General features: G+C 37.7%; 1 protein-coding gene and 1 long non-coding RNA gene across 6 annotated transcripts in view; one reads left to right on the forward strand and one right to left on the reverse strand.

The window, feature by feature from the left end:
* The window catches only part of LOC134478102 (uncharacterized), a 28,504-nt gene extending 7,835 nt beyond the window's left edge, over window positions 1-20,669 (forward strand). Inside the window, exons 3-4 of one of the 2 annotated variants that reach the window (XR_010050496.1) lie at window positions 1,917-1,997; window positions 6,408-20,669. This is a non-coding gene — a long non-coding RNA (uncharacterized LOC134478102). Of the gene's footprint in view, window positions 1-1,916 lie in introns of both variants that reach the window. The other variant, XR_010050495.1, reaches the window with a different exon arrangement.
* Window positions 13,553-26,792, reverse strand: part of Ercc8 (ERCC excision repair 8, CSA ubiquitin ligase complex subunit) — a 54,061-nt gene continuing 40,821 nt past the window's right edge. For all 4 annotated transcript variants that reach the window (XM_063258213.1, XM_003462714.5, XM_013144469.3 and 1 more), the window contains 2 exons: window positions 22,461-22,541; window positions 13,553-16,501 (listed from right to left, as the gene is read on the reverse strand). In XM_063258213.1, coding sequence (XP_063114283.1) covers window positions 16,433-16,501; window positions 22,461-22,541 — 150 coding nt within the window. In that variant the 3' untranslated portion in view covers window positions 13,553-16,432. The remainder of the gene's footprint in view (window positions 16,502-22,460; window positions 22,542-26,792) is intronic.

Genomic DNA, 26,792 nt, shown 5'->3' on the forward strand with positions numbered 1-26,792 from the left:
GATATTGTGAATAGTGCTGATTACAAGTATCTGCTTAGGTACTTGTATTCAATGCTTTTGAGTATACAGTAGTGGAATTGCTTGGTTATAATGTTAATTCTGAGTTTAATGTTTTATGAAACTTTTCCACCATTTCAAGTTTTCACTAGAAAAGTATGAAGGTTCTAAATTCTTTATATCCTCATCAACAACTATTTCCTCTTCTTAGGTCTTTTTGCACTTAGCACTAATCATCTTCAAATTCTCCCAGATGTTTCAATGTCCTCTCAAATAAATCAACCTTTTTTTTAAAAACAGTCTCATAATGCCATTCACGTCGGCCTTGAACTCACTGTGTAGCCCAGGCTGGCCTCCAATTCACAGTGATTCTCCTGCCTCAGCCCTGGAGTGCTGGGTTACAGGTGTGCGCCACCACCCCTGGCCAGTCAAACTAGTGACTAGCCCACCATTGTCATCTTCTTGAGGAGTCTTGAGCACTGCATGATGACCAGCCAGGCCCTTGTCATCCCTCCGGGTAGAGCCAGGTTTTTGTGTGACGTCCTCTTCCTTCTAACTGAAGCGCTTCCTTGAACATTACCGGTGGCACACTTCCTGTATGCTTCTGCTGGCAACTCACTTCATTGCTTTTGGGGGGATTGAACCCAGGGCTTTCGCACTGACCTACACCCCCAGCTCTTTTCATGTTTTACTTTGACACAAGGTCTTGCTAGGTCACCCTGGCTGGGCTTGCATTTGTGTTTCTCCTGCCTCAGCCACCCAGATTGCTGGAATTAGAGGTGTGCACCAACACACTTGCCTCTTTACTGGCTTTTATTTTTAGGAAAAGGTTTTTATTGTACTTTCTCTCATAGTCCTTTTACTTGATGGGACTTCACAGGGCTGACCGTGGACAGAAACATGAGGGGTCCTACTTTTTGCTTTCTGTACCTAAGGCTCTATTCCGGTATGCCTCTCCAGGGCCTGACTTTTCACGTGGCCGTTTTTAGATGTGGGAAATAGATTTCTCCAACAAAGCAAAGAAAACAGAAGGGAAGTGTACTCGTGCTTCAGCCCCTGCTCTGTGATTCTCCGGGTCGTTCCCTGTCACCATCCCTGCTCACCTCTGTACTCACCGTCTGCGTGAACAGTGACTTCTGGATCCTCATGCAGACCACACCCCTGAGTTTAGAGGGAACTTGTGTCCTGATTTTGTGGTGTCTGGCAAATAGTTTCAGGGAGTATGTTTGTAGCCATTCTTTGGTTTTGATATTGATGGAATTGTCAAAAATTAACTCTTAGTTTGAGCATAGCTTAGACTTACAGAAAAAGTACAATACTTTCTGTATATGACCTTGCCTAGTTTCCTCCAGGGCCAATATTATACTACCATGGTACATTTCTCTAAATTGACAGTTACTAGCTGGGTGTGGTGGCACATGCCTGTAATCCCAGCACTCGGGAGGCTGAGGCAGGAGGATCACTGTGAGTTCGTGGCCACCCTGGGCTACATAAATGAGTTGAAGGCCAACTACATAGTGAGACTCTGTCTTTTAAAGAAAAAAAAATCTATATTACTAATAATTAAATTCCTGACCTTGTGTTGTGCCAGTTTTTCCACTAATGTGCTGTTTTGTTCCAGGGTGCACAGATGGAGTCTTCTCTATTTTTGCTTCTTTAGTTCATTATGGCAGGCTTCCTGGATGAGAGTTACACACGCACTCCTTCATCAGCCCTGGGCAGCATCACCCCACATCACAGCCCCACACACTCCTGTTGCTCAGAGCCACATCTAAACACCCTGTGTGACAGTGACACTGACAGAATCACTGAAAATGCTGGCTTTAGACCTCCTGGTTGTCATGAAAACTCTAATAGTGTTGTATAGTGCAGGTGTTTAATTGCACACATTTTTATACTTTTTTAACTTCCATGTTTAGTTGTCCATCTCTCCAAAATATGAAGTCCTCTGCAGAAGTGATTCGCGACCTCAAGGGCTGTGGTGAACTCCTGAGATACTGGTATGTGACTGGGTGATTGAAAACTGCTTTGAACAGGAATCACTCGGTGTAAGTAAGTAAACACATAAATTCTCCAGATATCTACCAAGCACCTTCTGTGTACAAAGTGCAGCTGGCGTTACCATGAAGTATGGGGAAGATGTGATTCCTGGCTTCCTAAATGAGTGCTTGGGAATTTGGCATTGAGGCCTGAACATTTAGAATTGAACAGCATCAGGCTACATGGATCCCATCTTTGATGTTTATTTAGAGGCCAGTAAAGCTAAACTTCCTCTTTGGCCTTTTTCAGGGCTGGGAAGATGTATCTTTAATAAATTATGAATGATTTAGGGATGAGAGTGTGCAGTATATGTACTATTGTTGTCCCCTGATTGATGTTTTGAAATTTTGTTGTAGTTTTCCTCCTCTTTTCTTTCCTCTTCCTCCTCCTTCTTCTTCCTCTTCTCTTTCTTTTTATTCTCAAGCAAAATGGATTTAAAAAAATTAAAAAATAGTAAAAGGAAATGATCAGATACTAGACTGACCCCTTTAAACTGAGAAATCCTAACAGTTCTCTGAGATTTCAGCCACTATCAATTTGATAAACATATGCACGCCACCCTATTTTAAGGCTGTGTGGTAGATATGTTTGTCATCCAAAACAAGAGAACAAACACCATTCTCTTCACTTGGTGCATCTTTTATATTTGTGAATTTTAGAAATCCATTGGAGTTAGGTATGGCAGCAGACATGTAATTTCAGCTATTTAGGAGCTGAGTTGAGAGGATCAAGGGTTTGACAACACACTGGGCAATTGAGCAAGGCCCTGTTTCAAAGTGAGAGAAAAGGATAGGGCTGTATGCTGCCAATAATACATCCTTTAAGATTCCAAGCACCAACAAAATGAAGAAGGTAGAAGGAAAAGAAAACTGAAAATACCTTTTGAAGTATTAATGATTCAAAATGGCATGATTTTGTTTCTTGCAAAGAAAGATGCAACGTAGTATAGAAAGTTACTACTATTATCCATGTACAAACACAACTGTTATTTTATTTAATTGGTACATGTTTTCAGTTTATGCAGGTTACTATCATCTTAGGGAGTGTTTACTTTTACATACTACATCACATATATATAGAGAGAGGGGGGAGGAGAGAGAGACAGAGACACAGAGAGACACAGAGAGATACAGACAGAGAGACAGAGATGGGGTGGGGAGATACAGATACAGGAGGAATTGTTTTTAATCATCACAAAGTTTTTCACTGCTCCATTATTTCAAAATCTGGAATTTCACATCTAACAATTACAATAAATCCTCTTACATTTTAAATATTAAGCCATTTTGAAATGTTTATAAGTATGGAATTTTCCATGTGAGACAAAGTATGCATGACCCCAATTCTCCAATCTAAAAATCAACGAATAGCTTTCCCAAGTCAGTGCAAGATTAGCACCAAAGCCAAGAAATTCTTGGTCTGTGACCAAGGATTTAGACCTGCCTAAGAGAACCAAAGCAAAACTGGACTAAGAGGTCCACAAAAGATTACTAACGACACTCAGAGATCAATATCACCCTAGTTAGGTGGAAAAAAATCTTTTTGTTATACCTTGCTGGGTTTTCATAAAGTTGTAAGCCTCAATGTGTTAGTCACTGTTCTCCTGTTGCTGGTTAAAAAAAAAAAAAAGCTGACACTCAAAATTAAGGAAGCAAAGATTTATTTACCTCACAGTTTGTAGAAGTTTCAATCCATAATCAGCTAGCTCCAAGGCTGGGTAGAATGGCCCAGAGGCAACACTTCATGGCAGCAGAAACAGCAAAAGCAACAACAGAAATGAAAGAACACCTAGAGAAGGGTCTTTCTATCCCTTATATTGTATATAGGCCACTCCCACTTGGGTATGGCACTTGCTGCTTCTTATGATGTCCTCAGGTCATCTTTTCTATTGTCCTATTTCTTCTCAGCAGTAGAGATCTCCTCAGCTCTACCTTTGCAGTCCACAAATTTACTGATGCTTCCTTTGTGGCCAAACTCACAACACTTTAAATCATCATGCTGGGCTCTTTGCTTTTGATTCACAACGTAAATCTGGCTTAAAGCCCCTAATAATAGTCATGCCATCACCTCAACATTTGACTTCCTTGAAATTTCTTCTGCTAGATTAATTGGTATGCCTCCCTTAATCTTAATCTCAGGTAAAATCTTTGGACATGAGCAAAATGCAGACAAACTTTCTGCCAAATCATAATATAGTGTGGACTCCAGCACCCAATGCAGTCCTTCGAAGCAGAAACATCTGAAGCCTGATCCTTACTAGTTTTCTGGTCTTCTGAACTTCGACCAGACTCTTCCATAAAGAATAGCCTGACGCATTCCAGCTCTGCTCTTTCAGGCAAGATCTTTGAACCTTTCCATACTCTCCCCAAAAGCCATTCCGAAAGGGTGTTGAACCACATGGTCAGTAACAGTCACAACAACAGCCCCACATCTTTGATACCAAATTCTGTCTTGCTTTTCTCTCATTGCTGAGACAAAAAATGCCCAATGCAAAACATAAGGAAGGCAAAATTTATTTAGTTTATGGAGGCTTCAGTCCATAGTAAGCTGGCTCCCAGGCAGGTTGGCATAGCACAAAGGCATCCTTTCATGGCAGCAGAAAACAGCAAAAGCAACAAGAGCAAAAGGGGAGGAATACCTAGAGAAGACTCTTTCTGTCTATTATATTGTATGTAAGCCGATCTGCTGAGTATACAATTTATAATCCTAACATTGGACCATGAATCATTCACAAAGTCTAATAGCCTGCCCCCATAACCATATGGGGCTCTGGGGGGACATCCAGACACAAACCATAACAGTAAACATAAAGTCCTCCTGACCCTGCTAGGTCACAAAATTTAAAAATGTAAAGAAAACAAGTTTTTAAGTGATATGCTATATTAAAATATTTACAGATGAAATCCTCTGTCATCTGTGACAATCACCATTACTTCCCAGATTAACACAGTACATTCTGCATAATATCTAGTAGCTGGTAGGAGCGGGTCTCACTTTGTCTTACTGACAAAAAAACCCCCTGAGACTCATAGGCTATACATAACTTATTGAAGATTCCCTAGTTAGTCAAGGGCAGTAAAGGACCTTAAATGTAGCTCTTCTCCTTCCACACTGCCACGCCCTCTGTCTCCCCCAAGGTTAGTTACCATAACCTCAGATGTGCGGTGCTCCCTCTCTCTCCTTGCCTCTCTTCAGAGCACATCTTCACTGCCATATTTACCATGCTTTCCAGGACGCTCCTCTTAATCTTAACCACCTTACAGTGCTTATCATTCCTATCTTTGATCTAGGATTTTTCAGCTTTTCAATCAAGACATTCCTAATAAAAAGTAAAAAGTTAAACTGCGGTATTGCTTAGCAGCACAGTACCTGCCTGGCAAGCTCAAGGTCCTGAGTTAAATTTCTGGTACCAAAAAAAAGGAAAATTGGAAGAGGAATTCTGAAGTAGTACATGTTATGAAATTTTCTACTTCTGGGGAATGTTAACAATCACTGTCATCTAAGTCTATCTGGCTCTGAATGAAGACACTGATTATCTATATTGTTGGGTTTCTGCATTTGAGACAGGAAATAGAAAGATTTGGATTACAAGGGATCTGTTCTTCCAAATAGCTCTATTTTTAAAATTACACAAATCTGCTGGGCTCCCATGTTCAAACAGAGTTCAGTGAGCAAAACATATGTTTACTTTGAAAATCAGATTTAAACAGCACTATTTAAGCAACTAATAGATGAATATTTAAATGCTGAATTTATGAGGATTACTGTGAATCTTTACAGAAGTATGACCTTTAAAAAAATGTAAGGGGCTGAGGATATAGCTCAGAGGCATAGCACCTGCCTTGCAAGCGTGAGGGTGTGAATGCAATTCCCAGAACCAAAAAAAGAAAAAAGAAAGAAAGAAAGAAAGCAAAAAAGAAAGAAAAAATGTATATATTCACTTTATTGTAAGTTGAAAAATTCAGGAAAAAAAGATAACATCTAATTAATCACTTTCTTTCCCTACCAGGATAAAGATGATTTATGGGATGTTAGAAAAAGGTTACTAGCAATTATCAGCAGTGAAACTATGGGGACCTACCTTAGTGAAATAAAATTGGTCTTTAGCAATCTCCTGAGCAGGATGTCAACTTTGAAAGAGGCTGTCTTTGCAGAAATCATTGTAAACTGGAACATAATTTAACTGTTAGATATCAAGAGGTAGCATTTCTTTTCCTTAATTTGGTGGACATGAGATTATGATTGATGGAAAAGAAACAATCTAAAAGAGTGAAGATGGTGATGAGTATGTGTAACTCAAGAATATATGTTAACACCAAAATACTAATCATAACAAGAAAACATAGATTCTCATCTTTTCTTCCACCTAGGAATCATGGAAGGTTGCATCCCGAGTCTAAACTTCTTTACTGAAAAGTGAGATATTAGTTTCAATGATATCTGAGGTCCATGTAAGTTCTAAAACTGCTCTGATACCTATTTAAATAAAAGTTACCTCTGTTGTACATTTAAAACATTCTTAAACACACATTGGTTGTGGCTTTAGAAATATAGACTATCATAGATAAGTAAAATACTGAGAGTACAGCTGAATAATACAAGATGTGCTTAGCATTATACAAGGCCCTGGGTTTCAATTCCAGTACCCAAACAGAACAACAAACCAAAAAGCAAAACAATACACAGACACTTGAAACAAACAAACAAACAAGCCTAACCCTACCTCACAGAAATAACTGCTAACCTCCAGAGAAGAAATACATATAATGCTTTGTAATCTGCTTTCTTTTAGCATATTTTAAATTTCTTGCTATAGCACTAAATGTTTTTCTAAAACACTAATTTTTCAGTGGGCAAGGCAAGAAGGCAGGCATCGTAGAACCACTCTGGGCTGTTCCAGAAAAACACTCTGCTCTTTCTAATATCCCTCTGCAAGCTGAGGTTCTCCCAGTCAAGAATCACCATGAACAAAACTGGTTGGCAGTAACCCTAATTTCCCTTAAGAGCATTAAGACAAAAGCAAACCAAACAGCACTATCCTTGCAAAAGCACTTTTAAATGGTTACAAAGTTTGAATGCTCCATTACTTATTAACCAGTTTCCTTCACTGCATATTAGGCTATTTTCACTATATAAATATTCTATTGAACATCTGTGTAGTTCTATGTATGTATGTATCGGTAAGGCAACCACTGGCCTTTCCTCCATGGTAACTGGTAATGAGGGAGCTTGAAGTAACAACATTTCTCTTTCTGTTTCAATTAAATGGGAATTTGACACAAACAGAAAGAAAGATGAGCCTTGCTTAAGAAATTTGCTTCCTCCCCAGCATCTTTGATCTAGTTATCATAAAAACATATACTCCTCAATGTAAAATGACTGAAGGTCAAGGTCATTTTACACAAAATTTAGGGCTCTTCTAATGGTTTCTTTTGTAAAATAAAACAGAAAGGACCTTATAATCTGTAAATACAAAATAAAGTTAACTTTTTAGTAACATAATATTTAAAATGCTAAAAACTTCATAGGAAAAACCGGCAGAGCAAGAAACTTCTACTAAAAGTAAACACGTGAGTGAATCATATTAAAAATAGATGCTGTCACAAACTTTTCAGATTCTTCATCCTTGTAGGTACACTGCCAGCTTTGCCAAAATAAAAGATGACATTCTATACGCAAAATACAAAAGGATTAAATGATTCTAAGAATTTTGGGGGGAGTATCTCCCTGATATGGAGAAAACAGGTCAGGAATGCACTCCACCTACTATGGTGATGCTGAAAAAAACCCAGAGGAAAAGTCAAAGTTCAGAGAAGGTCACTGTTCCTGGACTCAGAGCTCCTCCTCAGGCCCACTAAGGCTTTCTGTGTACACAGAAAACAGAGGCAGAAAAACCACAACAACCCACAAGAGCCCAGTAGAAGGAAGCTGCTTAGTTTGTCTGGCCAGGTTGACAAGAATAACTCTTCTCTGAAAGATGACCAGTGAAGAGTGAACATTTTATATTCAAAGATGTTATAAATCTTAATTAATAAAACAGTACAGCATTAGCATGAGAAGAGGCAAATGAAGAGAAGAGAATACAGAAATATACCAATACACTTGAGAATTTTAAAAGGCATTTTAGTATTTAATATTTATGTTTTCTCACACTTTAACATTTCTGCAACCCGGGCGCACTGTACAAATAGATGGGATTTCAGACATGACCAGGGTATTTGACTTGAATCCATATAATGGGAAGATGAAAAAGTCCTAGAGATAAATGGTGGTAAAGACTGTACTACAATGTAAATGTACTTAATGCCACCAGATTTTGTGTTTAAAAAGGTTTCAAACAGTTTTAAGTGGGTACATTTTACATTATGTACATTTTACCACAATTTAAAAATCCAAGTTTGCGAAAGAAAAATTGGGACTCTCTCTAGCATTATAAAATAAAGCCAGTTTATTCACATAAGTAAATAAGCAAGACATATGATACATGCTAAAAGTGGCACCTTAATTGAACAAGCAATGAGTTATTGGTAATTATTCAGTCAACAATGTAGCACAATAACGAAAGATAAACTCGAGACTTTGATAGGTAAATGACTGGAACTAGAGACCACACTCATAAGCAAAATAAATCAGACCTGCATGTGAAAACATCGTATTGTCTCCCTAGTGAAAGAAGCTGAAAGAGTGAATAAGATCCACAATGCACAATAGATATTGTGAAAGGGAAAGAAGCTGCTCTAAAGAAAAAAAAAAAAACTGGGATGGGGGAAAGGAGAAAAAAGGAAGTGTGAAATATATATACGTGTGAGATATGAGATAGCTGAGATGATTGTACTATTGATACTAATAGTTCATGCAAAGGAACAGATAGTGCTTATATTGTTTGATCAGTTTTGCATGCCTGTATCTGCAATCTGAGCAACTATTTTGGAAATAACAATATGCAGCATAATAACTATTGTTAATTTCCTACCATCTTGTTTTGAAATCCTGTATCGTTTTTGTTGTTGTTGCTTTATTACTCCCTTTAAAGGAAAATGTAGCACAACTAGAAAGAGACCTGAAAAAAAATGTTGAGTGCAAATATTGCAAACCAAGGTGAACTCCAGATAGATCAACAATTTCAATTTAAAAAATAGGGAAATTAATAGGTGATAACATGCTAAAACACTTTTAAAATCTTGGTATGGGAAAAGCTCTTCCAACTATGACTCAAAATTTAGAAGAGAAAAGACGAGGTTAACCATAAGAACATCAAGAAGAAATGCAGAAAGTGTTGCTGGGACAGAGAGCAGAGCACTGGGGAGAACAAAAGGAAAAAGCAATCCATGGTGGCTCCGAGAAGACACCAGAGGCCAGCAGAGCCAAAATAAGGCGAGGGCCAGGTTAGGGAGATGGGAAGAGCCTTCCCAGCTCCGCTCCGGGGTAAAGGTGCTATCCTCTAGGGGTTCTGACTTTGGAAAATCAGAAGTCAGACAGTCTTAGTCCCCATTGTTGGGGAAGAAAAAAAATCTTGAGCTAAGAATCCAAGAGACTACTAAGCAAAGTTTGATCTCATTATGAATCTGTGGGCTTCCTGGTATCCACACGCCATCTACTTGGACCTGGGTTCCCTCCCACCCCACTCTGGCCATTTAAGCAGAAGCAAAATCTCAAAGAGCTGTGTGGCTAGGCAAAAATTTTGGTGTTTGATTCATTGTTTCCTAATGACTTACTAAGATCAGAAATTTTATATTAAAGTGTGAGTAAAATGAAGGAAGAATTTGTTTAAAATAGGATTTCTCCATCTTCATGGTACTGAAATTTTGAGCCTGGTAATTTTTATTTGTGCAGATCTGTCCTGAGTACTGCATGCTGTCTGGAACCAAACTTAACTTCTATTTACTAGATGCCAGGAATTCATCCACACACATTGAGACAAACAAAATTGTTTCCCCAAATTGTAGAACCCCTGAATGACAAAATTGTCCCAAATTGTGGACCATTGTTTAAAGAAAACTAGCAATATGTATTCATCCAAATAGAAGTAGTTTGCCTCAAAGGATTCACTTTAGCAACTGAATACTTATTCAGTAATGCTGTTGTTCAAAACAAATTTGCAGCCTTTTATTTTATAAATTACTTTCAGAGGTTTTTTTTAGAATTTCATTTAAATGACTTTATGGGAGGAAAACCTTTGTCAATTGTTTACAAAAGGTAAGTTCATGTAAACTAGTTAAACCTCTTTGGAAGCTAAAAATTTCATTTCACACAGTTATTCCTGTTAGGCATCTTTCTAAACAAGTTAAAGATATTTTATTACAGATATCCATGCATATCAGTTCATAATAGATATTTCCAACATCATGAAACCTACTCTGTCTCTGCTACATTAATTTGTATCATATTATATTTTACAAATATTTTTTAACCACTGGTGTAAGGTCTGAAGAAGTATGTCCTAAGTTGTTAATGATTTGTATGTGGAAAGCACTTGAAGATAACAGTCAAAACTGGTGTAAGGTAAGATAAATGAGGGGAGAAAGAAGAAATCTGGAGAAGAGTGGCAGTGCCTCCCAAGCAAAATTCAGACCTACAACACCTTACACGGGTTTTGGGAAGTGACTCCCACTTGGCCTGACTGTAGCTTCATCCAACCATCATGACGACATCTAGTGGGGGCGGAGGTTGATGAGTGCTATACATGACCCCACAAAGGCTGAAACAGAGATTTCACGTTCAGGTGCGGGTACATGACACAGAAATGGTGCACCTTGGTGACTAGGGTAATAGTGAGAGCCCTGACAGAAATAATCTTTTGCATGGACTTGGGGAGAGAGCAGGCCAAGTCCAAAGGAATAGCCTAATGTGCAGTGAGATGTTATACTAAAACTGATGGATGTGAGGAGCACTAAATCTAAAGCCAGAGAAATAAAGGTGAGTGAGGAAGCAAAATCCCCTAAAATCTATGTGTAAAAAAAAAAAAAAAAGAGTGAGGCTAGGGATGGTGCTCAAGCAAAGCGTGTGTTTAGTATACACACATCCTTGTTCTGGATCACCAGAGCTTCACCGACTGGAAAGGCACACAGAAGGAAAAAGGGACCAAAGGCCAAGAGCCTGGTCTATGATGCTTGAAACAGCGCAGCACTTCAGGAAAACAAGGACCAAGAAAATAACTCGGGGTGAGAGAGCTTAGCACGGAAAACAACAGCTTCTGCCCAAGAGCCAGAGCCCAGAGCAGAAACCCCTACTGGAATCTAGGTGTGGGTCCTCTGTGCCTCAGTTTCCTCATCGGCAAAATGACAATATCATCTATCTCACAGGATTGTGGAAGATTGCCATCATTAACACAAACATTTTAGATTAGTGCCTACCCAGCACACAAGCACTTGACAAATGTCTGCCATGAAAGAGCGCTGGATTTTACTTCTCAGTAACTTTGGGGAGATCAGGTTTCTTTGGAGTAGCAACAAGAATTAAGGCAATCAATGAGAGATGTAATCAAAGGCTTCCTTCTGCCTCTGGGACTAGACGCTGCTCTGCAAACCTAAGCCACTGTGCTCCAGTCCAAGAGCAGCACCCCAAGTTCACCCTGACCGCGAGAACCAAAAGCACACGGGGCAGGAGGCTGGCAAAAAGGGGCTCTGCTCATGGTGCACCGAGATGCTGGGGAGGCCCTTACTGAGCCCTGCCGCGACCTCAGCAGTCAAGGCCTCCCTTTCCTACACCACCAGGCGGCACCTCCGCCCTTCAAGCCTGGGCCCCATGCCTCGATCCATCCACAGTGCTTGGCTTGGATCTCTGGTGTAGCAGGGACGCAGCAGGGCAGGGTGTGGGCCCCGAACTTCCTCAGAGGGGCTGGTCCTGATGGACCCCGCAGGTGGTTCCTGAGCTGGAGCCCTAGGCTTACCTTCCTGCCCCCTCTGAAGAAGAAATGAAGGAGGAGGGAGCCTAGGGCACGTTTTGGAGATAGGAGTTGCAGTGGTACCATGGCTAGGAAAAGGCCCCAGCAAGAGGAGCCATTTGAGTGGCGATTTTAAAGAGATGAGGTGGGGAGCCCTTGTCTCTCCAGGTAATCACTGCCGACATGGCCCAGGAGTCAGTAGAAACCAGCCTGGCTAACATGTTACAATTCATAAAATAGCAGAAAGGTAAGAGTGACTGGATGGAGTGAGTAGGGATATTGTAAGAGTGAAGGAGGCCAAAATCTTAAGAAGCAGTTTAAAACTGACACCATCTGGCTGACATCTGAAAGTAAGATTCAGGCAACACTTTTTGAGCAGAGTATGGGGTGATGAGAGGAAGAGCTGGAGCACGAAAATCCTAGGACACTGTTTCACAATCCAGATAAGAGATAAAGGTGGCTTGGACAGGTTAGTAGGGAAGGTGTGACTTGCCACTTAATAAGAGGAAGACTGTGAGGGGAAAAGTTGGGACAGGAGTAGCAGGAATGGTTTGGGAAACTCTGGATTTGAGATTCCTATTAGAAATCCAAGGCGGGTCGGCAGTTTGTTCTTTCATCATCTGGAATTAAAGAAAGAGACCTGAGTGTACACATCATATTTAAAAGATGTGAGCGTCTAAGGGCACCAAGAGTGAGAAAAGAGACGAGGTCTGAAAATTGGTCCTGGGAGACTTTGGGTCATAAATTGTCAGGGGAGTGAGGAACAGTCAGTCAGGGAAGGATGTGTTTTGGAAGGGAGGTGTGCTGGGTAGGTATTGACACGATAATGCTTTATATCTTCACTTTGTATCACACTAGCTTATGGTCACGTATTTGTTTTCATGTGCATAGGTGTGTAAGTTGGTTGCATTGAGCTGTCCTAAGCTATGCTCTGAGTAGCTCTGCTGTGTGTTGTAGGTTGGGGTTGGATCTTCAATGTGTTTTTCCTGGAGCTCGGATAGTTTAGAGAACATTTTTTTTTTTTAATCACTGAGATGCAAAAGTCAATTCAAAACCCACTGAAGGCTTCACATCTGGTTGGCAAATAGTTCATGGGCTCATGTATGTCACATAGCCATATGCAAAGTACTATGGAGACATTCATTCCACACTGAGGAAAATGAATATTTACTGTACAGACTCAACACAGCAAAAGGAAAAAAATTTAAAAGGTATAGGAGGTGATTACTAGTTCAAAAGCTGAGAATTAGAAAGTCGCCACTGATTTAACAAGGTGGAACTCCTAAGTAGCTCCTCAGCTTTGGTTTGCACACTTTTGGAGAAATGAAAAGGATGGAAGAGAAATTAAAGAACAATTTCATAGACAGATGTTTCAAGAACTTTTTTTTTTCTGGTTCCAGGAATCGAAGTTAGGACCCTGTGCTTGCCGGGCAGGTGCTCTGCCAGTGAACTATATCCCTGGCCTTTTTTCAACAACTTTTGTGATGGGCTGGGGATACAGCTCAGCAGTGTAACTACCTGCCTGGCAAGTGCAAGGTCCTGAATTTGATTTCCAGTACTCAGAAAAGAGTAGTTTAAAAAAGAACTTTTTGTAGTATAAAGGAGCAAATAAATGAAGCAATGACAAAAAGAGCAAATAAAGTTGTTTTAGTCAGGATTGTGAGCAGAACAATTAGAATCAGAACATGGAATTTATAATATTATTAGATGATGGTCACCCAGAGTTAACCCAAGAAAATGTAGGAAATATATCCACAACACTAAAGACACAGAATATTTAGCCAAGGGCCTAAATTTCACAGCAATGTCCCACATGAGTCCAGATGAAGACCCAGAGCTCATGACAATGCCTATTAGTCCAACTGGAGGTCTAGAGCCTACAAGAAGGACTCACATCAGTCTCTTTTACGGATCCATGCTGAGAAGGCCCAAAGGTCAGTCGTCGAAGCCAGTAAGTCCATGACAAAGGGTGAAGGAACTGTGCAGGTAGGTTGAGGTTCTGTGTTGTAACTGAGAAGTCACGCTTATAATAAAGACCAGGGCTGTCCTAAAAAGCACCACAGCCATCCTCAGCAACATGGAGGCCCCCAGCTCCTCTAATGACAAGCACAGTCGAGTGCATGCCAGGAAGCCAGTGTGATGAGTTTCTCCTGGAGATTAAATGGCACATGTCCTTCCCTCCGGAAGCAGGAAGCGGTGCTCCATGTAAGGTCCAGAGCTCCTCCAAATTGAACCACAGCCACTCTCACCAGCAAGGTCCCAAGCTTCTCCTATGACAGTGGTCGAACTCAGACTGGGGAAGCTGATGAGCTCCTCCAGGAGAACCAAAGGCTCAAACAGCAACAAGAAGAACCCACAAGGCCTCCATGCCTCCACGCCTCCCGTCTCCTTCTCCACATCTCTATTTATGCTGGCAACCTTCCTTAGATGAAACATCTACATTCAACACCATGGTGATTTAATTCTGCTGGCATTAAGTTAACCACCAATTTTTAATCTATACAAAAGTCTAGAGTTTTTTCTAAAGATATGACATTTATGCTAGGTTTATTATATGTTGGAAAAACTATTGGAGAACGAAAAGGTTATGGCACTGGAAGAAAGACAACTGCAGCGATGCCCTGGAATAGGCTGGCAGGGGCTGGAAAGAGTGCATAGGGAGAGACTGTGGCTTAGATCTGCACATGCACATTCACATAGAGGTGAGTGGAGAGAAGAGTACAGGCATGGATGGGGATAATTGGGAGTTTTTGTTAGTACATTGTCTTCACTGAGGTTCCTGGAAACTGACTTGAGACAATTATGTTGGTGAAGTGAACTCTGGAGATCAACAAAGGCTCCAAGGGAATCTGGATAAAACAACGACATGGTCTACTCAAATATTAATATTGTATTAAATAATATAATTAAAAATAAGTGAATAAAGTTTTTTCATTTATAGTATTTTATTGTATAACTAAACCATGCATCTATACTGCTCATAATGAATAAAATGGCATTATTTCAATTTTTTTGAAACAATAAATATAAGAATAAATATTTTCTTGCATCCATGTAGAGAAAAATTTTTAGGGTTTGTTCTTAGAAATGGAGTTGCTAGTCATGAGATGTATTGTTCTGTTTCAAGGGCGTGTTTTGTGCCTCCCGTGTCTGACCCTTCGTCCTGTTTTTGAGGTGTTCTCATGAGTAAGACAGTCAGTGACCCAGCTCACCTCCCACGAGAAGAAGCTGCACATGCAGAACACCTCCTTTGCCAGCCCTTTGGGCCACTGGAGAACACAGCCACAGTCACAGACACTTGGCCAAGCAGATACAACCCTCATTGTCCCCACACAGGATTCTGAAGCTGAAACCAGGACACAAAGGAGCTGTGTCTGCCAGTGAGGGAGGTGGCTCCTCAGTCTGGTTTGTCAGCAGAAACTCTTGGCTCCTATTTTTACAGGGCTGCTGCCCAGCCTTTGTGGAGACTCTGGAATCTTCTTCATACTGTTAAAGCTCCTTTCCAGTTTGAATGACCCAGAGTTAGTTTGCACGGCTTGTGGCTGACTACCTTGACTGAGCTCAGTCTGCTATAACAAAACACCACATCGGGTGGCTTAAAAAACAGATAATTTTTTCTTACAGCTCTGGAGGCTAGAAGTCCAAGATCAGGGTGCCTATGTGGTAGGTTATAGTTAGGGTCTTCTTCTCAATGTGTGTTCTCATGGCTTTTCCTTCCCCTTCCTATGAGTGTGCATATGGTGGGGTGGGAGTGGGGTGTCCTTATGTTTGGAGACACAGATTCATACACGAATTTGAGGTCATTAACATTCAGACCACAGCACTATCTTACTTTCCTCAACAATAACAATTTACACCTCTACCACAATCTACATACAATAGTTATTTCTCTAAGTCCTTGCTGTTTTCAGACTATACGTGTATGTTCATTTTATTGTTTTATTATTACAAAAGTGATTGAAAAATGGGCCTTTCTTTGCTCATTTTCACCACAAAATGTTTAAATAAAAACAAACTTATTATGTTAAATGTCTTTGCCATCATGACAGGATAAGTGAATTAAGAGAAAGTATTTTGAGGGGAATTAATAGCAATGTTACTATAATAAATGTTTTCCATGGAAACATTCACCATATTCTTTGATCATCTCTTGCTGATCAACTGTTTACTACAATGTTTTGGCAAATAAAAACATTTTGGTGTGTCTTCCTGTACTTCACACTGGATCTGACACAGACTTTTGTAGCTATTGAGGTGTCACGTTTGAATTACTTTTTAACATCATTTGCTTATTTTTACAGTTGCTTTTCTTACTGATTTATGCTAATTGAGTAAATGACATGAGATTTTAGGAGTTCATAGAAATATTAACCTCATTTTAATACATTAGTAAAAAATATCACCCATATTTAATTTTTAGGAATAAAATGAACAGTTACAAAACCCTCCACATAAATAGCGCTGTTTAAAAAGTTTCATCCTGAGAGAAACAAAGGTCCTCAGGGCTGACAGTCATCCTTCCTCGTCACTGCTGCTCCAGGCATCTTCAAAGGCTGGATTTAACTGGGACTTGGTTTTAGTCTAAAAAGAAAAAAAAAAAAAAAAAAAAAAGGAAGTTCTTATTTTTCTGCTTTACAACTTCAGGCTCATAATATATTTATGAAATATGCCAGATGAACAACAATTTGAATATTGTAAGTAACACCCCCAATATATATGTAAGGCAATGTAACTTCATTTGAAATAGCTATATCAGACTGTATCCAAGTAACTTGTGTTTGCTTTAAAGTGTTCAGCTCACAAATGCATACATGTGATGCTGCTGTTGCTCAGGGTGTTACTATAACATTCTAGAATTAGCTGGAGAAGGTAGAACGTTGACATCCATGGAGTTAAGACTGGCTCCACGTCTAGAGTCTCACTGGGCACCTTTAACCATTTAACTTAATGCTGGAAACTTTTCATTGCTGGGTCAATTGAACTTGTATAACTAAACAAATACTGATACGTGAGAAATAAGTGCTCATTAAGCTGAGTAACGCCATTTCTAATGCAACAAAGTAAAGGGATTGATTATTAAAGCATGAACTTTTTGCTTATTATTATGTAGTTGGCAAAGTACTCCAGAAACACATGCAAAACATATCAGAAATGGTAACAAGATTATAATCGGCACATAGGTTTCCCTGGGAAATTTCTCTGAAGGACAATACGTATGAGACAGTGTTTATTTATACATGTCTTTTTTTGTCTTTTTCCTTTTTATTGGTAACAGGAATTGAACTCAGACTGCCTGCTTGCAAGGCAGGTGCTTATGCCACTGAGCTAAATCCCCAGCCCCTGAGATAGTGTTTATTTAAAACAAGAAATATCACAGTATACAATATTACAACATTATAGAAGTTATGAGCAATTCCTCTATAGCAGATTAATTAACTATGAATTATCAAATCAATTCACTTGTTTGGGAAACCTGAATGGCTACCCTCTTATTCTCTGCCCAGGACTAAACAGTTTTAAACATGGTGGCACTATTTGAAAGTATCTGGGCATATGAGTAAAGTTTGCTTCCTAGTTTGCAGCTTATGCATTCACCAATTTATTCAGATCCAAATTCCAATAATTTATCAGTACCAAAACTATTCTTAAATTATCTTCGATGCATTTCCTTTTATAACTTACAGAAATATCTTATGTTAAGGGGAACCCCTACTTTAGTGTATCTGAGCATGTTCATTTTCCTGTTGATGAACATGAAGACTCAGAATCTTCTAATTCAAACAATGAAAACAGTAGAAAAAGCCAGTATGCCCAGTAAATTTCCTGAGTATCAACTAGGAAAGATAGAAAACAAAATATTAATGTAGTTATTCTTTAGGGATGTTAAATAGAGTACATTACTGAGCCTAATGCTGGCTGACATCATTTAGGTGTACAACCAGAATTCCATTGTATCTGCTCCCAAATGTCTAGATATGCTCAAACCCCAGGTAGCCACCTACTCAATACTAGCAGTAGTCTTCTTTTATGTAAGAATAGTATACTCAAGTTGGTTCACTTATTTTTTTCATCTGAATATATTCTGAATTTCCTTTCTTTTTGGATAAACAACTTAACTACTAAGTTAGGTTATTCAGTGAGAATTTCCTCAGCAATGTATTGTACAGGGCATTAGGGGACTCTTCTTCCCCACTGTCTTTAGAGACTTTTAATGTTCATACACAAATTACTATGGGACACACCCTGAAAAGTTTAACCACCTCCTACTACTTTGGATTTCTCTCTGTCTCTTCCTTGCAGAAAGCCAATCTGCACTTGAACGTACTCATGTCTACCTCACTAGGTCGCTTGTTCTATGGACAGAGAGTTGAGTACTATGGGGGATGAAGAAGCAGGAGTTTAGAGGGGACCTAGTCTAGGTCCAAATGGAGGAGGGAAACCAAAATGAAACCTGTCAGGATAATCTTGGTAACTTCCAAATTTCTGATTGCTCATTTTTGGAAAGTTTCACAGGTTTCTGTGTCAGCAGGTGATTATACATCTACCAAGTGCCAAGAAAAACAGGCGTATATTGCATGACTATCAAACTAAAGTACTATTCCTGATGAGAAGTCATATTTAAACTGCACCCGCCCTGTAAATCTCAGGCAGGAAAAAAGGGATGAAATACAGATAAGCTGAACTTGATGATGACCACTTAGAAAGTGGAAGGGAGGAAAGGCAGAAGTCTCAGGATATTATAAAACAGCCTGAAAATGAAATAATGAAACATATGCTCTATGGCCATAAAACTTACTCCTACTATCTAACATTGTTCACTTTCTCTAGACACGATTAAATCCCTCCTCCTCCACTTTGGATACCGGGAGAAACATCTCGAACATCTCTAAGGGAGCATATCTCAGTTGATGGGGAAACTGAATTTAAAGTGAAACCTACAAACAACTTAGTTTTAACAGTTCTGATACACTGAAAATACCATAAACCTGTCCCAGGATAGTATCAGCAGAGCTGGGTAATAAATGGTAGAACCAGGATTCAAACCCAGGTTTACATACATGTATGTGTGTGTTTTGTTTTGTACTGTGTAATGTTGCTTCCCTGGGAAACTACAGTAGTCATTTACTCGACAGTTGAAACCATTTTCGAATAGGAGTAAAACTGTAAATATACACGTAAAAGAATAGGTACTTGTATAGACAGAATTCATTATTGGGATTTCTATCATGATAATCCGCATATTTTGCTTACATTTATAAGGATCTTTCAAACTATAGTTCTAAGAAAAATAGATTTAGCATGTAGTACTTCATATTAATATGAGTATGATTTCTTTGTTAAATTACATGAATAGTAAATTTTAAAAGAAAAGGCTATCGCTCTAAGACTTAAATATCAAGCTGAACTTTTTTTGTATATCTCTATTTTACTTTCTATTTCTTTTGCTTAATTTCTCCTATAAAAGTTCTTTCAGATGGAGAGTTCAAACTATCAATATGATTACATAACAAAGAAATAAACCATCAAAGTCACAAATTATTTTTATGAAAGGTAATGTAGTTTTCTCCTAATATTCTTTTCTATAAATAAGTCACAGATTTACTTTACAAAAAATCTTACTATTTTCAGTTAGTAAATAATTGTTATACTTCTTAACATGGCCCATAGTGCTATGACTTTGATTTAATATATACAGTAATTCTCAAAAAGCAGAATATGTAATCAAGAAATAAAGTAAAATAAATAGCTAAGCTAAACTATTTGACAATATTAAACTTTATACTGAAGAATACTTAGTCATCAAAAGCAGTTGTATGCTAAAACTAATGAAGCCATAATGAACCAAATTATACATGTGAAGAAACCTGGATATACTCATACTGCATTTGGCCAACTGCCTGAAAATGTTTTTTTTTTCTCTTTCATGTGAATTTGGGTCAAAAGAAAATAATTCACAGGCTTTTGACTGTAATGACCTATAATAGTTGCAAGTTAAAGTATGAAATATATTTTGTTAAACAGCTGCTGGATACTATCAATAGCTACTGCTAGATACCACTATCAGAGCAATTTTGTTTCATGTGTTTTTTGACAGTGCTATTCATAAAGGAACTAAATATGCGAAAAATGTTTTACAACAACAACTTGCTTTATCAATAACTTCCTTCCACCTCCATTTAAGATGCTTTGTTTAAAAAAAAAAAAAAAAGATGCTGCCCCGCCACGCTGGGACTTATGCAGCTGCACAAGAAGACAACTTGCCTGCCCTCTCGGTAAACACCCCGGGCGCCAGCAGGGAGGAGAACCAGTCAGCTGTTCCCGTGAGCCTACTGGCGCGATGGCTGAGAATCAAACATCTCTCCCCACCATCAGCAATGGGGACAGAATTCTGAGCATCTCTTGGGAGGATGCCCATATGCAATACAGCAAATATGGGGGATTTCCTTCTATGTTCTGTTTGAAGGCAAAGGTTATTTTCACTGTTATGTTTTATAATGATTGTTTGATCTATTCAGTATTCTCCTTTAATTGGTTTTACAATGGTCTGTTATTGATTTGATTTCACTATACCTAATTGACTGGACAAGTATTGTGAAGATAATGAGATATACTATAGTATCCATTACTACTATCCCAGTATCCTGCTTTGAAGTTCTGTACGAATGTCACTACATTGTCTTGATTGGCTTTGTTCTGTCTTGTTCTGTGATATTTTTATTACATTCAAAATAAAATTTTTTAAAAAAGATGCTTTGTTTTTAGTGACTTGGGTTAAGATTATCTTAAGGTGTTTTTAACTACATTATTTATACTTCCAACTTGAAAGTTGTATATAAACATGGCTTTAGAATTACTATGCTTTTTACACCTTAGAAATTTAAATGAATGGGGATTATTAATAGTGCTTAGTAGAATAATCCTGGGTAGGAGAGATATCATCTTCAGATAACCTGTTACTACTGCTTGGCATACTTTTTTTAGAATAGGCTAATATCTAATGCCAGAGATCATGTCTCATTCAACTTCCATTTCTGACTGCTCTTAATTCACACTGTCATATTTATACTAATTTATGCTCTCAGATACTTTAGTTTGCTAAAAGAAGTATAAATTGGTAAAATTTGGTGATGTGAATAAAAAATATTAAAAATGTCATACATGGTAGATAACTGGAGATAATTCCACTTTTAGAAATCTATCCAAAAAATCAGAAATATGAACAATTTGTGAACAGATATTTACATGTTTAAAACAATGAACAGAAATAAACTAATATTTCAGTTATAATACAGAAATAACAGTACTATATTATTAAAAATGTTTGTAAATAGTTATCTATGACTGGAAGAAGGCTAACTGTGCCATCAATAAGAAAAGTAAGGTATCAATTTGTATGTCCAACCATGATATTAACTATGATAAATAAATAAAATTTCTTATGATTTAAAATGTAATGCTGTCATTCTCTTAAATGGTTTTACATTGTTTTGATATACTTAATGCTACAGTATATGAAGTTGTTGTACTCAAAGACTTCAAGGAAAGAGTCAATATGGTAACTACTTTTAGGTCGGAATTATCTGGTGGTGAAACACTATTCTGCTTAAATGGTTATGTTTTGATCTGCGCTGTTTCACTGTTATGCCCTCTTTTATCTCAATCTCCACCCCATTATTTACTTTTTTATTTTTATCCTTTTAATTAAAGGAAAAAAATAGCAGGATATATTATAGTAACCCACTTTGACTTTCCATTATCTCGATTTAAAGCCCTGTATTACTCTCACCATCTTGTTTTTGACTGATGTCCCCCTATTCTGTTTTGCTGGATAGTATCAGGTTCGAAAGTTTAGGCATCAGCTGTGAAGATAATGAGATTCATTATAACACCCACTCTCGTTGACTTTTATCTACTTTTGAAGACCTACAATGTCTCCAATGTTTTGGTTTTGTCGGTTTTATTCTTTACTGTTTTGTTCAATTGTATTATAACTAATGATATAGGCAATTCTATTAGAGATAGCGGGAGGCATTATGGTAACCATAGATGATCACCTTGTATTATGTTTTTATATTATCTATTATGTCCACCCTTTTGACTTGACCGATTCTGTCCTGTTATGTCTCATTTGGTTTTACTCTCTTCCAAAAAAGCAATAAGAACCGTGGGAGCAATGAAACCCAAAATGTGTAATAGTCACTGTACAAAAGAGAGGAAAAGAAAGTGCTCTAAACTATATAACTGCATGTATATTTAAGTGTATAAGATAGAAAATGATATCACAGAGTTTTATTGGATCATTGAACAGAACTGTTTGCAGTATTATTGTTGGAATGTCCACTCTACAAGCTTTAATTTTGTGACTTGAACAATTATTTTTAAGATGGCAATATGTAATCCATTAACTAGTGATTTCCTACTGTTCATTTTTTTCTTCTGTAAATCTGTATAACTTGTACCCTCTCACTTTTTTTTTTCTTTTCTCCTTAAATAAAAAAAAAAAAAAAGTCATTGTACCACTTATACAAGTAATATTTACCTCATCTTCCTCAGGAAGTGGTTCATATAAAGATGGTACCCAGGCAAGAATATTGCAGTCTCTGCTTCCACTGTAAAGTTCCTATAGTGCAAAAAGCAGAGGTGAGATTGTGGATCACACTAAAGTTGGTACCAATCTCAAATGAGCTATATTAATACTTAAATTGATTCTTAGGTTAGATTAATGAGATTTACTCTATTTCTATTACCTAAAAAAAAACTAAGTTGAAAGTTTTTTCTTTTCTCTCTTCAAAGGTATAGTAAAAACTTTCTTTCTAATGGCATGAAAATTTCAGAATAGCATTCAACAACTTAGCAGTTTTACCAGTCATAGTACTCATATAGTTCAAGTGCACAAGAGAGGAAGGGTGGAATACAGAGTTTGCATTTCTATCAGTAATACAGCTTTACAGACAAACTCAAATAAAAAGCCGCATGTTTCTTCTAAAACAGCTAAAACTTGACAAAAAGTTTTATTTAGCATGCTGCTGCCTAATTTTCATCTGTTCAACACAAGATTGTGGAGACCTGCATCCTGCTGGTTGAGCTTCCTTTATAAATGAAGGCGTGGGCTGAGACACAGTGTGCCACTGTCTTTCACAGACATGCTGTTTGCTCATGGCTGACCAATACTCATTCCCATTTTCAAAAAAACTGAAGAAACAAAGTTTTACTGAAAACATTCTTATGAGGTGAAGAAACAGATACTCTCACATGCACAGGGTATAAGTTGGTAAAACTTTTTTCAAGAATAGAATCTTAGTATATAGCCAAATTTTTCTATGCACTTCTCAAAATTTATGATAAAATCATACACAAAATTCAAATTTTATATTCTGACAAAGTTTTTCATAAGAAAAGGTAATAACTGTCAAAAACCAGAAGTGATTATTACTAAATTACCATTGTACTTATATTATGAAGTATTATATAGTCATTAAAACTGTTTTCCCCCTCATGGTACTGGGGCTGGAACTCATAACCTTGCACTTGCCAGGCAGGCACTGTGCAGCTAAATTATATCCCAAGCTAAAACTGTTTCTGAAGAACACTTAATGATTTTTGAAATACTCAGAATATTGGAGAAAAGAACAGGTTAGAAACAAAATACTCAAAATGTTAAAAGGGAAAACAACACATGAAACAGTAGGTCAATAATTAAAGGAAGGCTAAAAGGAGACAAAGAGATAAAAGGGCAACCACATGTTAGGTGGCCAGGCGTGATGTGCATGGCTGTAATCCGAGATGGAAGTTTTAGGGAGGAAGATGGAAAGTTTGAGGACAGCCTTGGAAACTCAGTGAGACTATGTCTCATTATACAAAGTGAATGACAAAGACTGGGATGTACTCAGTGCAAAAGCCCTGATAGCACACACATATACACACACTCACGCACTCAAAGTTAGAAGGGCTAGATGACTAAGTGCCTTTTTTCTTCTCAAAAATACAATTGTCTATTTCTTCACAAGTATTTTTTAACTAGGCATTTCTTGCCTATTTTAGAAAGCAATTATTTATTTTTATTATTGTATACCTTGGAAACCACTTGACATACACTATAATCAGCATTTTTTTTTTTTTTTTTTTTTTTTTTTACTACAGTAAAGGTTTGGGTAAAGAAAAAAGATTAGGAGGTTTTTGTAGGACAGAAGTATAAAATTAAATTAGATATTTATCAAATTTCCAAAACAAAACAAAAATCTAGAATATGTGCTTACCCTAATTGTGCATAATGCAAAGACATGTTCAGGGGTTTAGTGTCCTCAGGCAATTGTGAAGGTAAGATACATATGCAGGGTAATGTGATCAGTAAGCTTACAGGATTATTCAGAAGTACTGACACACTGAGTAGACACAGCAGATATTCCATAGACGTTCAAGGAAAGAGCTGGCAAGAGGCAGCACTTAAGTTAGAATGGTTAACAAAGAACACCTAAAGGGATCTGAATTGGAACTCAAAGCTTTGGGACTAGATGTAGGGGTTCATATGGGAAACTGGACTTTAAAAACACCTCAAAATTTAAGTTACATTAAAAAAATTTTTTTTTGTTCTCATGAACAATAAAAAAGTTGTCAACATGAGTTCCTACTGCCCTTGATTAGGGCACTATATGTTACTTGTGAAAAAGGACACTTTCACATATAAAATAAAATCAAGTTGGATGTGGTGCAGCACTGCTATCATCCCAGCACCTGGGGGGCTCAGGCAGGAGGACTGTGAGTTAAGAGGCCAGCCTGGGCTACACAGCGAGTCAGCCTTGAGACCCTGTCTCAAAAAACCAGATTCCTGCTGATATATTAGTTTCTTTCCTTTTCTTCCTTACTTCCTTTCTTTCTATTTTTTCTTTCTTTCCTCCCTTCTTTCTTTTCTTTCTTTTCTTTCTTCTTTCCTTCCTTCCTTTCTTTTTCTTTCTTTCTTTCTCTTCCTTCCTTCCTTCCTTCCTTCCTTCCTTCCTTCCTTCCTTCCTTCCTTTCTTTTTCTTTCTTTCTTTCTCTTCCTTCCTTCCTTCCTTCCTTCCTTCCTTCCTTCCTTCCTTTCTTTCTTTCTTTTCTCTGCAGTGCTGGGAACTGAACATTTATACATTTAAGCAAGGAGCAAGCACCCTACCATACTCAGGCCCTTTTAATTTTTTTCCTGAGATTTTATTCACTAAATTGCCCAGGCTGATCAAGAACTTACAATTCTCCAGCCTCAGCCTCTGCAGCAGCTGGAATTAACAGGTATATACCACAACACTAAGCCAGTACTATCTAATTCTTAAACCTTTTTAAGATTTATCCAGTTGTCTCATAATGTTCTTGATAGCAAATGGGTCTGTTTAAAAATCACACATAATATTATAGTTGCCATGACTCGTGATTTCATTTGGGAACAGTTCTTTGTCTCTTTGGGGCTTTCCTATCCTTGAACATTTCAAAAATACTCACTAGTTATTTAGTGGAAGGTCCTTCGAATTTGGCTTATCTCATGTTTCTTCATGATTACAACTGGATGCTGTATGTTTGCAAGCAATATGATAGAAGTGGTATCTCATTACTGGGATAGCATAAAGTTACTTTAATCTTTGTCCTTATTTTATAGGGCCATTCTCTGAGGATATGCAAATCCAGGATCATATTCCTCAACAAATTTTAATACATTTATTTATACAAGCTTAGTTCATAGCTTGTATTTTAGTCAACAGGTTATAACCTACTACTATCATTATTTTCATATTAGATTTTAATATATATGATGGAGTTACAATAACTATATTATCAGATTGTAAATTTTGTATAATATGTAACTTGCAACGATAGTCTATTATTAAATGAATGAAAAAGTACTATACTCTTAAGATTTAGAGTTATTTTCAGAATCACAAAATGTGAAATGGAATAAGAATTAGGAACTTTCTGATGTAGCACACTGATTAAACTATGAGTTCACAGCACAAATAGAAATGGTATTTCACAGGAGGCAAGCTGCCCCAGGTCTCTTGCTGACCCATCTATTCCAAACAGAGAGGAATCGGTATCTTGCCACACTTTCAGTCCATTTTAAGCACATTTGAAAGGAAGCCCTGACTTAGTGGAGAGCAATAATTTTAGTCAGAATATCTTGGTTAAAATTTTGGCTGTATCTCTAAGTGAGGGATAATATTCTAAGAATGTCTTTGAATATAGAATCATGTTTTTTCAATAACCAATGAGTCATGTGTCCTCTCCGGTGCTTTCATATTTTTACCCAGAAACAACTAGCACATCAAGACACGGACTAATTAGAAGAGATACTCGTCACGGAGTTGGAACTGGGTCCTGGCGGTTCCCTTTTAGGTGGGATCTAAGAATTTTAGGCCAGAGGCTGGGGCTGGAGGTGCCTTGGGGGACACTTGTGCAACAGTACTTAGTATTCAGTAGAATATGTAAATATTTTGTAGCTAGTATACACTAGCATGACAATATTATTAAAATATTTATGTAAATATCAGGCCTATACATCTTATAGCAGTGTCTGGGACAAATTAGGTGAGTAATATTAATGAATGAATGGACAGGCATTTCCTCAAGTGATAAAGTCCCTAGTAAAGCTCTAATAACCCATAATTTTCATTCTATCAGTGTTTAACTTTCATGAACTTTTTTTCCTTTACCTATAAAATAGAAAAAATAATAACTATCTTGCTAAGACTCATTTAAAGGAGTAGATGAGGTAATATGTGCAAACATTCTTTCAAACAAACCTGTTTCAAAACCAAAACACAGAGAGAGGGAAGGGAAATGAGATTGAAGTGGCAGGGGTGGGTTGTGAAGTCCTGTGTACATGTGCCAAGTACCTACGAGGAATGTGATT

Source organism: Cavia porcellus, unplaced genomic scaffold, assembly GCF_034190915.1.
Source record: "Cavia porcellus strain 051 isolate PalLab524CR breed Dunkin Hartley unplaced genomic scaffold, mCavPor4.1 scaffold_11, whole genome shotgun sequence".
Classification (NCBI taxonomy): Eukaryota; Metazoa; Chordata; class Mammalia; order Rodentia; family Caviidae; genus Cavia; species Cavia porcellus.